Raw genomic sequence first — 15,532 nt, forward strand, 5'->3', positions numbered from 1 at the left:
AGAATACTACAATCCTGAAAGCAACCCACAACCAAGCCGCTGTACCGCTTACTGTGCAGGTACGTTTTTTTTTATTCTAATATCAAAAAGTTGTTAGTTCATGTTGTTGATTCGATCATGTGGATGACATTCACGCTGGCATGAATTTTCGTCCCATGAATTTTCATATCTTTGTCCTTGTACACAGGGGATAGCGAACCTTGTCCGAACGGTGAAGAATACAACGTGTTTCATCGAGCCTGTGGAAGTGAGTTTCATATTCATAAATATTGTTGTGTTGTTGTTTGTTTGTTTGTTTGTTTGTTTGTTTGTTTGTTTGGAGTTAAACCTTTTGTTCCAACGCAAGAGATTGTTCTCGTGGCTTCCCTGAAGTGTGATGTCAACACTGGGTCAAAGGTATCTGGTTAACGATGTTTGACCCAGTGTTGATGTCACACTTCAGAAAAGCCACTTGACATCTCACTGGGTCGAAAGCTCTGGGTGAGAATGTGTTGGAACAAAAGTTTGAACTTTAAACATGTAACTACATGTTCCAATACAGATGAACTTTTATTATTGTACTGTTGTGTCGTTGTTGTTGTTGTTGTTGTTGTTGTTGTAAGAACACATAGCAATGTAAAATTTAGGCCTAAACGTTGTAAAAGATCCATCACGACTTCTGTAACACTCATGTGTTGTTCGCAGATATCTTCCCGTTGTTCTCAGACAACCCTGTCCTCCATCCTCCTGAGCATGACGTCACCGCCAATCACGTGTCGTTCACGTGTGAGGTTCAGTACGACCCTGATGACGTCACGGCCTGGTTTGACGTCATGTTCCTGTTCGATGACGTGTACTACCCGGATGTGCCTAACGTGACCCTGACAGCTGGGGAAAGGCGAGCAAAGATGGACGCCAGTCATCTGGGTCTGAACCAGCTGTACCCAAACGTACCGGTCTCCTGGCCATCAAAGATGGGGAAGGACGTAAGTTAAACTTGCGAAATGTTGTTTAAAGTTAAAACTTTTTGTTCCAACACAAAGATTTGTTGGACCAGTCACTTTGGTCTTCTTCAATAGACTGACCCAGTGAGTCTTGTCACGTGGTTCCTCAAAAGTGTAGCGTCAACATATACTGGGATAAAGGTGTCTGGTAAACGATGTCAGCCCCCGTCGCGGTTGGGTGCTGGGTGAGGATATGACCTTAAGCCTGGTTCATTTGGACTATCAGCCGCACAGCCGGACTAAATACGCTTTTGGTACCAAACGACAACCATTTCCATAGAAATATTTTACACTGGCAATTCGAATTGGGATGGGATTTGGAGAGTTATAAGTATTACTATTAACTGAAATCGGCCAATGTTTGTTTGTAGAATAACAGTACTATTTTGACAATACCTTTGTGATTTCTAATTTTACGGACAGAAGTCGTTATTTTCCCGAAGGTTTCCTGCCAGGTGAGGTCCTACTGGGAAGGTACCCCGGATGTGAAAAGCGAGTGGCAGCAGAGCAACCCTTACTGGGCAGGCATCGAGGTAACATCTGCATGATTGTTTTCTTGGGGGTCAGGTCACATACGTCGCACGACCGTCGTACTACCGTCGTACGATCGCAAATTGAAGGCATTTTTTATACTCGTGCATGAGTTGTACCATATTCAGCTGCAAGCACTAGTACAGCAGTATAGTAGTGCATTAGTAGTGCTATGTGTTTGACCTTCCCATACTCTTTCTCATAGATGCTGAGTGCCAAGCAGAGAAGGCAGAATGTCAATTTTAAAGTTTTTAGTATGACCCGGCCGGGGTTTGAACTTACCACCTCCCGGTTACAAAACGAGCACTTTTCTCGAATGAGCTATTGCACCGGTCTGTGTGCAATTAGCCTATGTAACCCAGGCTCCGGGGGGCTCCCTACATAGTCCGCCACCCAACTCCCAAGGGGCCGGCTGGATGTTGGGCGGCCGGCAAAAGCGATTTAATCAGGCTAGTGTGCAATGTGGTGACTTTAAATTGGGAACCCAAACTACATACGGCTCTAAACACATCACATTAACTTATTAGACTAGCTAATCCTAATGATCTTAAACATTCTTCTATTGCGTTTCCTTGTTAAACCTGTATGTAGAACTGTATTTAGGACAGTTGCTGTATGTAATCAATGGTAATGTTGTGACTTCAAACTGAGAGCACAGACTACATACAATTCTAAATACACCACATTAACACATCAAACTAGCTAATCCTAATTTTCGTAAACATTCTTCTTTTGCGTCCCCTTGTTAGGCCCCAGACACAGCTGTCGTGTACGAGTCTGATGACCACTACAGGTTGGAGCTGACCAGTACGGTTCCGTTTGTCTGCGAGGGCGGGGCACGAAGGGCGAGACAGTGTTACGTAGACGTCCCCTTGTCATTCGACGCAAACGACGACGACGTCTGCGTCGCTGAAGGCTGTCAAGTGAGGTTTGTCAGTTTGTTTGTTTATTTGCATGTAATCCAAGTAATAAGATAAATACACATTAACGCGACAGAAAGATATGCCGGGGGAAGATGAAAAGCCAATGGATTTCCCCCGATCCCCCGACAACATTAATTTTTGACAAATGATAATAATTGTAATAAATCCAAAAGTAATAATGATGGGTAACAACAAATGATAATTGAATAACAATGATCATAATTTGTGTCGTAAAAAGGTTTAATTTAAGTATAAAAGCACATAAGCGGAATGAGTTTTCAAATTTAAACGCTTACATAGGATAACAACAATTTTATCTTTTAACATAAAATAAATAGGTTCTACGCCGCCAATTGGTCAGATACTGAACACAAAGTGAAAGGAGAAGCCGTCTTAGTCGCCGTAAAAGATGGCCAACAAGATGGAGACAAGTACATGGGCGTCAGCTTTGGACAGATCACCCACGCTCCCGTGGCGTACAACGTTCCACACATCTTTCACGGCTACACACCACAAGTCAACGTCCAGGTACGTAGTTTCAATGTACATCCAATCAGTGTTGACAAAGATTCGACCTGTGGGAATATCGCAGTAACAGTTTTCCCGTATATGTATCCTCTGAACTGGACATTGATTGGCTGCCGATGCCCAATAGCAACGTTCAAAGGGTTTCTACGATACCTCTCAAGATTGGTTGATACTATGCACGTACGGGTAATACAAATTATATATATTTACTCCCACGACCACAAAGCAAACTTTTCAGTATACTGATTGTTGTAGTCATGTTACTGCATTTATTTATTTGATTGCCAAAAATCGGGATTTGATATTGCATGTAAAAATCTCATTGGTAATATTACTAGACTGCAATTATGTTATAATCCGCTTAGAGTCGCCCTTTTTACCTTTTCCTTCAGGTTCGGACGGTAGATGCCCTTGAGGCCACGTGCACGTACGCTGGTGACCCCCACGGCGTTTCTTTTGACGAACTGACTGGGTAGGTTACAGATCTTACCAAGAAAATGTTACACGTAGAGTTTTGATAGATAACGCTTGCTTGGTTGTTGTGTATTTCTTGCCAATTTTTTACAGGTTGGGGTTTTGTTGTTTGTTGTGTTGTTAGGTAAATACAACCGGCATCCATGCAAAAAACTCAATAAATGCAAATGTAATGATGTTGGTTACAGAGCAGGAAAGTGCTATAGTAAATTAATTGTACAGTGGCAATACCTGTACTACTTCTTAAAATCTATGATCAGCAATACACATTTTGTTGTGTCAACTTTTTTTCAGTGCTTGGCGGAAACAGATCCACGTGATCATACCGGGAGAATTCATCATGTACAGAAGTACAAAACCTGGCAGGAATTTCGAAGTAAGTAGAAATGATATAGCATAATTATTATCTTCGCACATTTGCAAATAAAAAATGCCGTCCGTTTGCTGCTGTTAATGGCATTCAGCACCAAGGACAGGCCCGTTCTATTGCTTACGTTCTGTACTAGTCACAATTGCACAACAATCATACAACTTACAAGTATACATACATACTGATTTTAATGTACAGCACATGCATAAGAGGCCTAACCTAACATTTCCAGCAGTTTGCTTCTTCCATAACTTGTCACAAAGTGATTTTCTATCTCTCTTTTGTGTTGTGAAGGTGCACTCCAGGCTGAAGCGTTGTGGCTGGGGAAGATTTACGAACAAAGTCTCCTGTAACTGCGGCGTGGCTGTACGCGAGGATAACGACGTCGTCATTGTTGACTACTGCAACAGGAACTCTCGCATCATCGCCTACAAGACAGCCCTGGGCGGGCCCCTCTCTCCGGGCGTTCTAGTCACTCAGGATAGCAACGGGAAATACATCAAGGTAGGAAAACCTAGCCTGGAGTTCAGCCTTGTTAGCTTTGGTCCGCTCCCCAAGACGGGGTAACGGATCATGGTGAGAGTACCAAAGCTAACAAGGCTGGACTCCATGATTCAAGCTAAGAAAGCACGTTCCAAGATATTTTGCTGTTCGCCTCATGACAACATGAATTGCTCATAAAAGCAAGTCTTTTGGTGACTGCAACGACAGTATAAATATTGTACCAATACTGTACCCAAGGGCGGTAGTATCAGATATACTGTCTGGCGATATTGGATACAGTTCACCCTTGGGTATTGCATACTGTCTGGCAAATGGATATTCCCTGATCCTGGCCAATTTCATTTGGTCCTTGCAGCCACCAAAATATCCGCTTGGAGATAAACAATCTACAATGTGAAAGAATCCTGCTACAGAAAATAACGCTACTGCTATGTTTGTAGATTTCGATGCCCTCCGGTGCGTACGTGGAAGTTGTGGGGTCTGGCTTCGTCACCCTCCGCGTCCACGCGCCGGGGATAGACAAGGGGTACACCGAGGGGCTCTGTGGGTTCTTCGATGGAGATCCGAGAAACGATCGCATGATGCCGGACGGCTCAATCTCTCCACACTACATCTGGCCGAGATGGCACCGAGAGTTCTCCCGTGCTTGGCAGTAAGTATCTCATGTACATGCACTAGCATTGCCGTGTTTAACCTTTAAAAGTATGTGTTGCATGTTTAAAGTTAAAATTTTCGTTCCAAAACAAAAGATTTTCCTGACTCAGAGCTTTCAACCAGTCACTCTGGTCTTCTTCAATAGATTGACCCAGTGAGATTTGTCACGTGGCTCCTCTGAAGTGTGACGTCAACACTGGGGCAAAGGTATCTGGTAAACGGTGTCAGCCCCCGTCACGGTTGAATGATGGGTGCGTGAAGGGTATTAGGCCCTCTCCGGGAGTAGTCTTTTGGAAAAGACTAGAGTGACTTGTAGAAAGCTCTAGGTGAGAACAATCTCATGTATTAGAACGAGAGTTTTAACTTAAAACATGTAACTACCAACACAGATGAACTTTCATGGCAGTATGATATGATCAGCCATGTTAATAATCTTATTGTTTTATCTGTGTCTTTAGAATCCCACGTGGAGAAAGTCTGTTCGATGTTGAGTGTCCAGAAGAGGTCAGTAACCCTCTCTCTGGAGTAGAGTTCTGCAGCTGCGGTCGCATGGCCGAGTGCAGCCCGAATAAAACACGCAAAATAAACCACCTGAACCCAGCCTTGAACATCATCCAACCACTTCAAGACGAAAGGAACAAGGTTCTTCTTTCATTTCGTTCGTTCGGTTAATTAATTGATTATTTTGCTTAATTGATTCACTGATCATTGTACCATTGTGTTGTTTCACTTTTCCCATTACGTCTTCACTGTCATTTATTCTAATTTGACAAACTTGTAATAGTGTTAGAGCATGATGGGGGGGATCAAACGTGTACAAGCCATATGGCTTTTTCTTCACCCCTGCACGTTTACTTTTCCGTTATATTATGTTTTGTAAAATTTCCTTTTATTATGTTACTCTTTCTCACTTGTTCATTTTTATTAGTTTAGTATGGTCAAATAATTAAAATCATTAAAATCAATAAAAATCTAGAACTGCACCCCGCCGCCGGAAGTTATCGAGGAAGACCCAACCCTATACAATGACGATGTTTGTGAGACGAAATATGAGTTCGACTACGCCGAGGACGAAGAACCAGAAATCAACGACGAATGGCCGACCCCAAACGAAGGGATAACAGAGGAGGAAGCTAGGGGGAAGTGCCAGGGAGGGATCCTGAACCTGACCATCGCTGAAGCCTGTCGGGATGTGTACGGTGTGGACATCTTCTCTGGAGTGGACTTCTGTGTAGCAGATGTAAAAGTAAGTGAGACTAAAAACATCAGTATCTCCTCCATTGTTTTAATTATCGGACAAAAAAGGAACAGGAATTGGCGCTTATCAATGCATAGTGAACAGTCCATTATAAAATGGCACTCATTTGCAATCACATTTGGACAAAACCTGTGTATTTTACTACTAGTATATCGACCCATTTCTATGTTTAATCTGTGAATAAAGAAAGATATACATTTTTGCACGTCATCATGGTCTTAGCATAGAGAAAATGTTTGAAATTGTTTGTCTTTGATCTGCTTTTTCAGGTAACGGAGGATTTCCAGTACGTTGACATTATCGTGCAGAAGATTCAGGCAGAATGTGCTGAGAAAGCCTACAACAACGTCAGCCTGTACGAAACCACAGAGAACGGAACTGCCAAGCCACCAGCCTTCATCACTGAGAACCTGTGCCCGCGCCAGTGCAGTAACCAGGGCCGGTGTGTGAACAGTACGTGTGAGTGTGACGACGGTTACACGTCTGCGGACTGCTCCATACAGGTCGGCAGGCCTCCGGTCGCGCTAAGACTACCGGGTAACGGCCTGTGTGACGTCAGAAGCCGGCCATGTTTGAAGACGTCATTCTACGCTGAAGACGTGATGGATTCTGGGAACCTGACCTGTAGGATCACACAAGTTCAGGTTGTTAATTTGAATATTTCAATTTTAGATATTTACCATTTATCTTAGAGTAACACTGTATATTCTTTCCTCTATTGTCAGCTGATTGTTGTTGTCAGCTGAAATCAACACTCGAATTCTCACCATCACATAACAGTGGTTGTACGTATCTAAAAGTGACTTGTCTTATGTTGTAATTGTTGTTTCATCTCCAGTGGGAACATTCGCCTATGTATTGTTCTGTTTGAATGTCATAATAAGTTCAGATTTGCAACATCTTTTGACATTATCCTTTTGCTCATTACAACTGGCTTTATTCTTTGCCCATCAGATAAAGGATGGAGTAAAGACGGAGGCGAATTCCAGCGGTCGATCCGAGGCGACATTCCGCAGTTTTCAGGAGGTGTCGTGCGCCCTGCCCCGGTCCCCTGTACGGGACGGCACACCGGACACCAAGGACGGCGCGGTGGCTCACGGGATGCTGCTGTCCGTTAGTAACGATGGTGACCGGTTCAGTGAGGAGTTGTTCTTCACCGTGTACGACTCCGTCTGTCAGGAGTGTACTCAGGGAGGCAACTGTACATGGAAGGTACGCTTTAAAGTAGGGTTCGAAATACTTTTTTCTGAGGTTGCCCACTGGGCATTGTAAGCCAAAAGCTAGGTTGTCCACATATATTTAGGTTGCCGTTAACATCATCAGCTGTTGTGCGAGAGAAGATATTTAAAAAGATTTATTGTCTTTTGCAAGGTTTTGGTGATTTCGTCTTCCAGGTGTGTACTAGGTATTAACTAAGTTTTAGCTAGCAGGTGATTTTTTTCAAACTTTAAATGTAAGAATCCTGACCTTAGACTGGTAAACTTTAATTGTCACGTTCATGACTATGTGACATTTGATGTTGTCCACAGCCGAATACCTGCATCATTCGAGGCCACTGTTTTAGTAATGAAGACCCGAACCCGAGTAACATTTGTCAGCAATGTGTGCCTGAGCTTTCCAACTCAGAGTGGTCAGATCGACCAGGTATGTGTATTTTTTATGTCCTTTCTTTGTATGATGACAAATTTATTAAACTAGAAATGTAACATTCGCAAAGCAAATGCATAATCTTACCTCCACAGGGTCTAGCCCAGTAAACTACTGCTCTTTTTAATTCTTTCTCAAACACATTGAATTTCATAATACATTATGCTAGTATATGTCATCCACATTGCTTGTTGTTTATTTCTTTAGACAATGGGGCTCCAATCTTTACAACACCCTCCACTATTCAAAAACTTCCCGACGAAAATCTGACACTGACTTTGGCAAGCGAAGATCCCGAAGGAGGAAATGTGACGTGTCATCTGACGTCGTCTGGTGACGACGGCGTCACCGTGCAGCCAAACGGACAACTGGACTGGACAGCAGACGGCGTCAGCTCAACGTCCATCAACGTCACCATTGAAGACGAGTGCGGCGCGTCATCTGAACAAACGTTCACGCTCACAACAATGGCGTGTCCTTGTCAGAACGGAGGGTCATGTGCGCCCGATCCCGACATGCCCCGCGGTCAAGGCTACTACGCATGCGTGTGTCCTGGGTACACGGGGGACGAGTGTGAAACTGAGATAGACGAATGTCAGTCCGACCCGTGTGTTAATGGCGGGACCTGTGTCGACCTTGTGAACGGTTACAACTGTACTTGCACGGAAGAATACACAGGTATTCATTGTTGTTGTTGTTGTTGTTGTTGTTTTTGTCCCTAATTCACCGCTCCTTGCGAGAGCATATGGTCCCATGTGCTTCTCTTTCTCCTTTATCATGTGCTGTTTCTCAACTATATATTGTGCTCTTCTCTTGTTGCTTTTTCCATGGAGGTACTGAAACTTTGAAACTTAATTGCGATACCACTTTGAATTGCCTAAGTATTTAAAATTTTGTCCGATGTGCTCGTTTTATACTACAACTTGTAGGTATATTACAGTTTGTATAATCTATTATACCTCCATGCTTTTTCAATTGGTCGTCTTTCATGTTAGTGGTGTTTTTTTCTCTTTTTTCCCTCTGTTTGCCCTTCTTTTTTTTCTTCTATTTACATACATGTATTTACAAATCATCAGGTACTCACTGTGATGTGGAGGTTGAGGACAAGTGCGCGGCCCTGGACCCATGTTTTCCCGGTGTCTCCTGCGTTAACCTGCAGGACGGAGGCTACTTGTGTGGTCGGTGTCCTTCAGGATACTTCGGAAACGGATTTGAATGCAAAGGTGACGTAGATCAGCTTTCCTCTCTAGTGTTGATGTTTTTCATGCACAGCTAAACACAGATATGACAGGGCCAGTTTGTATAATGGGCTCTGAATATATATATACAGTTCTTTTGTCAAGTACTACAACTTAGATCGAACAAAACGAAATACATAAAGTCATCCTACGTATATTTATGCGGCAAACTACGTACAGAATGTATGTCAGAGTCAACATTAGAGGTTTAACTGTATTCTCTAACATGCAGTTTCTTATAATTAAACATTCTTCAATGCATTACCCCATTTGCACACAGTATGATTAATGTACTTGAATTTATTTATGGCATCTAATGAATTGAAATCAATGGAACAAAAAACAGTACATCGGAAGGTACAGTTTTAGCGGTTAAATGTTCTGACTGGTTGTTGTTGTGATTCACAGATACGAACGAGTGTGAGTCAGATGACCATGGCTGTCAGCATGGCTGTAACAACCTCCCCGGTACATACGAGTGTACCTGTCCTGACGGGTTTGTGTTGATTGGCGATGACTGCATTGGTAAGACCACATCCTCATTCGGGAAACATATTGTTTTTGCTCTGTTTTTTCTTCTTCTTCCGTTCCAAACACTGACCTCTGACCTGGTCAATGACCTGAGCAAGACTGTCTCGCACCATGGTAACTGGTGTTGGATTACATTATGTTGCAATTTTATAGTAGGAGGGATTTAGACTCCTGTCATCATATATGTGAATGTGTTTGAGTAAGCATCAACAGATATAGCAGGCCATATGTGAAGGTAAACATTATGCATTTGCTTTGCAAATGTTACCTTTCTAGTTAATATTGTCATTTCTTGATCATTGTAATGTCCATGCTAGCTAAGATTGTTCTAAGAAGTAATTTATACATCACAGTCTTGCCACAAAATTCTAGTATATCATACTCTGCTTAATGCTTTTTTGTTTTGTTGATTTCTTAACAGAGGTGGACGAGTGTGCGGCAGATATTGACGAGTGTTCTCACGACTGTACCAACACGGACGGGTCTTACACGTGTGGATGTCCGGATGAGTACGAACTCGACTCAGACGAAAAGACCTGCAACGGTAATCATTTTTTTACTGATTCACTATACACTGGAGATAGATGTCACATGGTTTACCTAGATGAAGATGACAGACTAGTCATGGAAACGTTTGCTCAAACAAATGGTTGTGAAAAAAGAACTTTTGCTATTCAAGAATTGTGTTTGTTTTCAGACATAGATGAATGTAGCCAGGATGACCCAGACTGTCACGAGTGTCACAACACCCCGGGGAGCTATGAGTGTTCCTGTTGGGACGGATATCTGGTCAGTGACGATGGAACATCGTGTGAAGGTTAGTGCCTACGAAAGGGATTGATTGCTTGTTTGTTTGTTTGTCTGTTTGTATGCACAAAGAATACAAAATATAAATTACCAATACACGTTCCAGGCTGTAAAATAACCCACCAGGCTTATTTGAGTCCCCCCATCACGAATGAATTTACTTATAATGAAAACACTAGTAAAGAAACAGATAATGTTTGATGACAATATGTAGATATAAATCTGTAACCCTTTCATGACTATTAGAGGGTACCATCACCTTCGGCGCCATTTGAATACGTTACTACGGCACTGATATTGTACTTTACTGAACTCATACCTTTTTGTGTTTTTCTTTTTTTTTATGTACGATCAGATGTGGACGAGTGTGATTTAGAGCTTGATGAGTGTTCTCACGACTGTACCAACTCGGAAGGCTCCTACACTTGTGGATGTCCTGAGGGATACAACCTTACCTCAGATGGAAGAAACTGTACTGGTAATCATTTCAACTGTTTAAAACAATGTAAATGGCCTACATTAAAGCTTGTCCTTCAATCAGTTCAGCTGTATGAATGGTGTGTTCAGTACCAAGGACAGGTCCCTTTAGCTGTGTGAATAGTGCGTTCAGCACCAAGGACAGGTCCCTTAAGCTGTTTGAATGGTGCGTTCAGCACCAAGGACAGGTCCCTTTAGCTGTGTGAATGGTGCGTTCAGCACCAAGGACAGGTCCCTTTAGCTGTGTGAATGGTGCGTTCAGCACCAAGGACAGGTCCCTTTAGCTGTGTGAATGGTGTGTTCAGCACCAAGGACAGCTCCCTTTATCTGTGTGAATAGTGCGTTCAGCACCAAGGACAGGTCCCTTTAGCTGTGTGAATGGTGTGTTCAGCACCAAGGACAGGTGCCTTTAGCTGTGTGAATGGTGTGTTCAGCAACAAGGACAGGTCCCTTTAGCTGTGTGAATGGTGCGTTCAGCACCAAGGATAGGTCTCTTTAGCTGTTTGAATGGTTATATTGGTATAATGGCAATATATTTGCACGTACAATAACCAATGACATCTCTTTATTCTTTAGACATAGATGAATGCGCTCTGGACACCATAGACTGCCACGAATGCCAGAACACCGAGGGAAGTTTTGAGTGTACCTGTATGGAGGGATATGACGTCAGTGGGGATGGGACATCTTGCCAAGGTCAGGAAAAACCATACAAATATGTCAGCAGATATCTTGTAGATAGTCAATAACAGCACAAATATGTTTTGACAAAATGTTGTGAGTGGTAGTGCAGGACTTCATTATCATGTTGAACTCCTTCAAATTCAACAAAAGCATTACTAGTTGTACAGTCTTCGCCGACTCTTTATCTGATGCTGTATATCTTTTTTTTCACTTTTCAACAGATGTGGATGAATGTACTTCGAATCTTCATGACTGTTCTCACGACTGTACCAACACAGACGGGAACTACACATGTGACTGTCCTACAGGTTTTGAACTCAGCTCAGACGAAAGGACCTGCAACGGTAACCATTGGAATAATCAGTTTTCTCTGGTGTGACTGCAAAGACACTGTGGTGTCGTGTGGCGTAAAGGCAGAGTGCTCAGAACCAAGAGGTTCAGGGTTTGAATCCTGTCATGCCAACCGCTCTTGTGCCCTTGGGAAAGGCACTTTCCTCACTTCGCTGATGTGAAATGTATTGTCCTTGCGTCGGTGGCGGCATAAAAAAGGTTGATCTATGTGCCGTCACCATGTCTTGTCTTTGCATGTTGCAATAAAAAGGCCTATAGTTTTCTTGCATATGATGTCTTCATCATTAGATAGTGAAAATAAGCACATGTTCTATTGTGCTGCATCATAGATGTGGACGAGTGTGCCTCTGGGCTTGCTGGGTGTTCTCACGACTGTACCAACACGGACGGGTCTTTCACCTGTGAATGTCCGGATGGGTACGAACTGAGCTCAGACGAGATCACCTGTACAGGTAATGATTTCCATTGTTTGTCACCTTTCTTTGTTTAATTGCTTGATGACCTTGAAGGTTATCTTTTTTAGTTCAACATCTAAACAGAACAACACAATTAATAGAGGTAACGAACTCTTACACACACAAGCTAACTTAATATATACATGTAACGTTACCACTGGAAACAATTAATATTTACATCTAGATTAAATCGTTTGAATTATTTAAAAATTGAAGTATTTAGATTTTGTTATCATTTTGTAAACAGATGTTGACGAGTGCTCTTCAAGTGTCCACGACTGTTCACATGACTGTACCAACACGGAGGGTTCCTACACGTGTGGATGTCCTGACGGGTACACACTTAGCTCGGACGACAAGACGTGCAACGGTAAACATTTTAAACAACCGTTTTGTTACTCCTGCAGTAGTATTGTGGTCAGTCGGCTTTTCGTATTCGCAGCTAAAACACAGGGTTCCCTTTGTTTGATCGGCATGTAATTTTATACGTCTTCTGCAGGAATGCCCGTGACGATGCAGGCATTTTTATTTTTACCGTAGCTGTTTTCGTGGTCAGTGTAATATTTCAGAAGATGGTTTCTCTCTGCACACAGATACTAAACGCTTTCTTATTTTCAAACAGATGTGGACGAGTGCGCTTTGGGGCTGGACGAGTGTTCACACGACTGCACCAACACAGAATTGTCCTACACATGTAGCTGTCCCACAGGATACCAACTCAGCTCGGACGAAAAGACTTGTGAAGGTATAAAATGTATCTATTTTGATTATTCATTTTTTTCCACGGTTACTACAATGGCCGCCTAATACCTAGCCTTTGCGTCGTTTCAGTTGTAGTCGTAAGCACATCTTTTGTATCCTTCGAACATAGATGTTGACGAGTGTTCTACGAGTGCCCACGACTGTTCTCACGACTGTACCAACACGGACGGGTCTTACACCTGCGACTGTCCTACAGGTTATGCACTCAATACAGACGGAAGGACCTGTGATGGTAAGTTGGCTAGTTTTCTTTTTGTTTGTTTCCTTGTTTTCTTCTCAGGTGTGACAGAAATTATCATCGATGGTCATCGATTTTCTTCAGTAGTGCTCGACATACAGTTACAAAATTGTATCTTTTCATTTACAAACAGATGTGGACGAGTGTGGTTCAGATCAGGACGAGTGTTCTCACGACTGTACCAACACGGACGGGTCCTACACGTGTGAATGTCCGGATGGTTACACACTTAGCTCGGACGACAAGACTTGTGAAGGTATCTATTTGGATCATTCCTTTTCAACGAAGACTCCAATTGCTGTTATCTAGAATCTAGTACCTTGCACTAAGCCATTTTATTCAAACTAATAAAATTTGTATCCTTCTTACTCAGATGTTGACGAGTGTTCTACGAGTGCTCACGACTGTTCTCACGACTGTACCAACACGGACGGGTCCTACACGTGCGACTGTCCTACAGGGTATACAATCAATACGGACGGAAGGACCTGTGATGGTAAGTATTCTAATTTTTGTTTATCTATTTTCTTTTCACTGAAATGATTTCCAATACTTGTAGTTCGTCGATTCTCTTTAATAGTGCTCGATATACAGTTACAAAATTGTATCTTCTCATTTACAAACAGATGTGGACGAGTGTGAGTCAGAACAGGACGACTGTTCTCACGACTGTACCAACACGGACGGGTCTTACACGTGTGGATGTCCGGATGGGTACACACTTAGCTCGGACGACAAGACTTGTGAAGGTATCTATTTGGATCATTCCTTTTCAACGATGACTCCAATTGCTAGGATCTAGTACCTTGCACTTAGCCATTGAGGCGTTTTATTCAAGCTGATACTTTTGTATCCCTCTTTCTCAGATGTTGACGAGTGCTCTTCAAGTCTTCACGACTGTTCTCACGACTGTACCAACACGGACGGGTCATACACGTGCGACTGTCCTACAGGTTATGCACTCAATACAGACGGAAGGACCTGTGATGGTAAGTTGGCTAGTTTTCTTTTTGTTTGTTTCCTTGTTTTCTTCTCAGGTGTGACAGAAATTATCATCGATGGTCATCGATTTTCTTCAGTAGTGCTCGACATACAGTTACAAAATTGTATCTTTTCATTTACAAACAGATGTGGACGAGTGCGGTTCAGATCAGGGCGACTGTTCTCACGACTGTACCAACACGGACGGGTCTTACACGTGTGGATGTCCGGATGGGTACACACTTAGCTCGGACGACAAGACTTGTGAAGGTATCTATTTGGATCATTCCTTTTCCATGATGACTAGGATCTAGTACCTTGCACTTAGCCATTGCGACGTTTTATTCAAGCTAATACTTTTGTATCCGTCTTACTCCTCAGATGTTGACGAGTGTTCTACGAGTACCCATGACTGTTCTCACGACTGTACCAACACGGACGGGTCCTACACGTGCGACTGTCCTACGGGGTATACACTCAATACGGACGGAAGGACCTGTGATGGTAGGTTGTTTATCATTTTTGTTTGTTCGTTTTTGTTTGTTTTCTTTTCAGGTGTGACTAAAATAATCATCTATACTTTTAGTTTGTCGATTCTATTAAATAGTGCTAGACATACAGTTACTAAGTTGTATGTTCTTATTTACAAACAGATGTGGACGAGTGTGCGTCAGATCAGGACGACTGTTCTCACGACTGTACCAACACGGACGGGTCTTACACGTGCGACTGTCGTACAGGATATGCACTCAATACAGACGGAAGGACCTGTGATGGCAAGTTGGCTAGTTTTATTTTTGTTTCTTTGTTTGTTTGTTTTCAGGTGTAAGTGAAATGATCATCTATACATGTATTGCTCGATATACTGTTGAAAAGTTGTATCTTGTCATTACGAAGTTGTCTTTTATCATTACAAATAAAATTGTATCTTCTTATTTACAAACAGATGTGGACGAGTGTGAGTCAGATCAGGACGAGTGTTCAGACGACTGTACCAACACGGACGGGTCATACACGTGTGGATGTCCTGAGGCTTACGAACTCGGCTCGGACGGGAGGACATGTAACGGTAATTATTGAAAACAACTTTTTTTTTACTAAATAGGCTTGTTTGAATTCAGTTCCACAACGTACCA

General features: G+C 42.6%; 2 protein-coding genes and 1 pseudogene across 2 annotated transcripts in view; all 3 read left to right on the plus strand.

Moving 5' to 3' along the window:
• The window catches only part of LOC109478668, an 8,488-nt gene extending 5,807 nt beyond the window's left edge, over window positions 1–2,681 (plus strand). Inside the window, exons 6-11 of the mRNA XM_019780333.1 lie at window positions 1–59; window positions 188–247; window positions 685–965; window positions 1,427–1,516; window positions 2,264–2,437; window positions 2,676–2,681. The exon at window positions 1–59 is cut by the window's left edge and continues 190 nt beyond it. Coding sequence (XP_019635892.1) covers window positions 1–59; window positions 188–247; window positions 685–965; window positions 1,427–1,516; window positions 2,264–2,437; window positions 2,676–2,681 — 670 coding nt within the window. The remainder of the gene's footprint in view (window positions 60–187; window positions 248–684; window positions 966–1,426; window positions 1,517–2,263; window positions 2,438–2,675) is intronic.
• Window positions 2,682–3,779: 1,098 nt separating this feature from the next.
• Window positions 3,780–9,148, plus strand: LOC109478669 (von Willebrand factor D and EGF domain-containing protein-like). The gene is made up of 10 exons (XM_019780334.1): window positions 3,780–3,815; window positions 4,104–4,313; window positions 4,754–4,965; window positions 5,426–5,609; window positions 5,944–6,213; window positions 6,495–6,869; window positions 7,288–7,437; window positions 7,755–7,869; window positions 8,080–8,550; window positions 8,949–9,148. The coding sequence occupies exons 1-10, from the start codon at window positions 3,780–3,782 to the stop codon at window positions 9,146–9,148; spliced, it is 2,223 nt and encodes a 740-aa protein (XP_019635893.1).
• A 143-nt stretch (window positions 9,149–9,291) lies between these two features.
• LOC109478670 lies at window positions 9,292–15,497 on the plus strand (annotated as a pseudogene).
• The last annotated feature ends 35 nt before the right edge of the window (window positions 15,498–15,532 follow it).

The sequence above is a fragment of the Branchiostoma belcheri genome, unplaced genomic scaffold (assembly GCF_001625305.1).
Source record: "Branchiostoma belcheri isolate BF01 breed outbred unplaced genomic scaffold, Haploidv18h27 scaffold45, whole genome shotgun sequence".
Classification (NCBI taxonomy): domain Eukaryota; kingdom Metazoa; phylum Chordata; class Leptocardii; order Amphioxiformes; family Branchiostomatidae; genus Branchiostoma; species Branchiostoma belcheri.

Bases quoted from the DNA above. Each gene is read 5' to 3' on its own strand.
- LOC109478669 (XM_019780334.1), top strand. From the start codon at position 3,780: ATGTACAGAAGTACAAAACCTGGCAGGAATTTCGAA. The intron at 6,870-7,287 runs GTTGTTAATTTG...CCTGTACGGGAC, and splicing joins GTAGGATCACACAAGTTCAG to GGCACACCGGACACCAAGGA. The intron at 7,870-8,079 runs GTATGTGTATTT...TTATTTCTTTAG, and splicing joins AGAGTGGTCAGATCGACCAG to ACAATGGGGCTCCAATCTTT.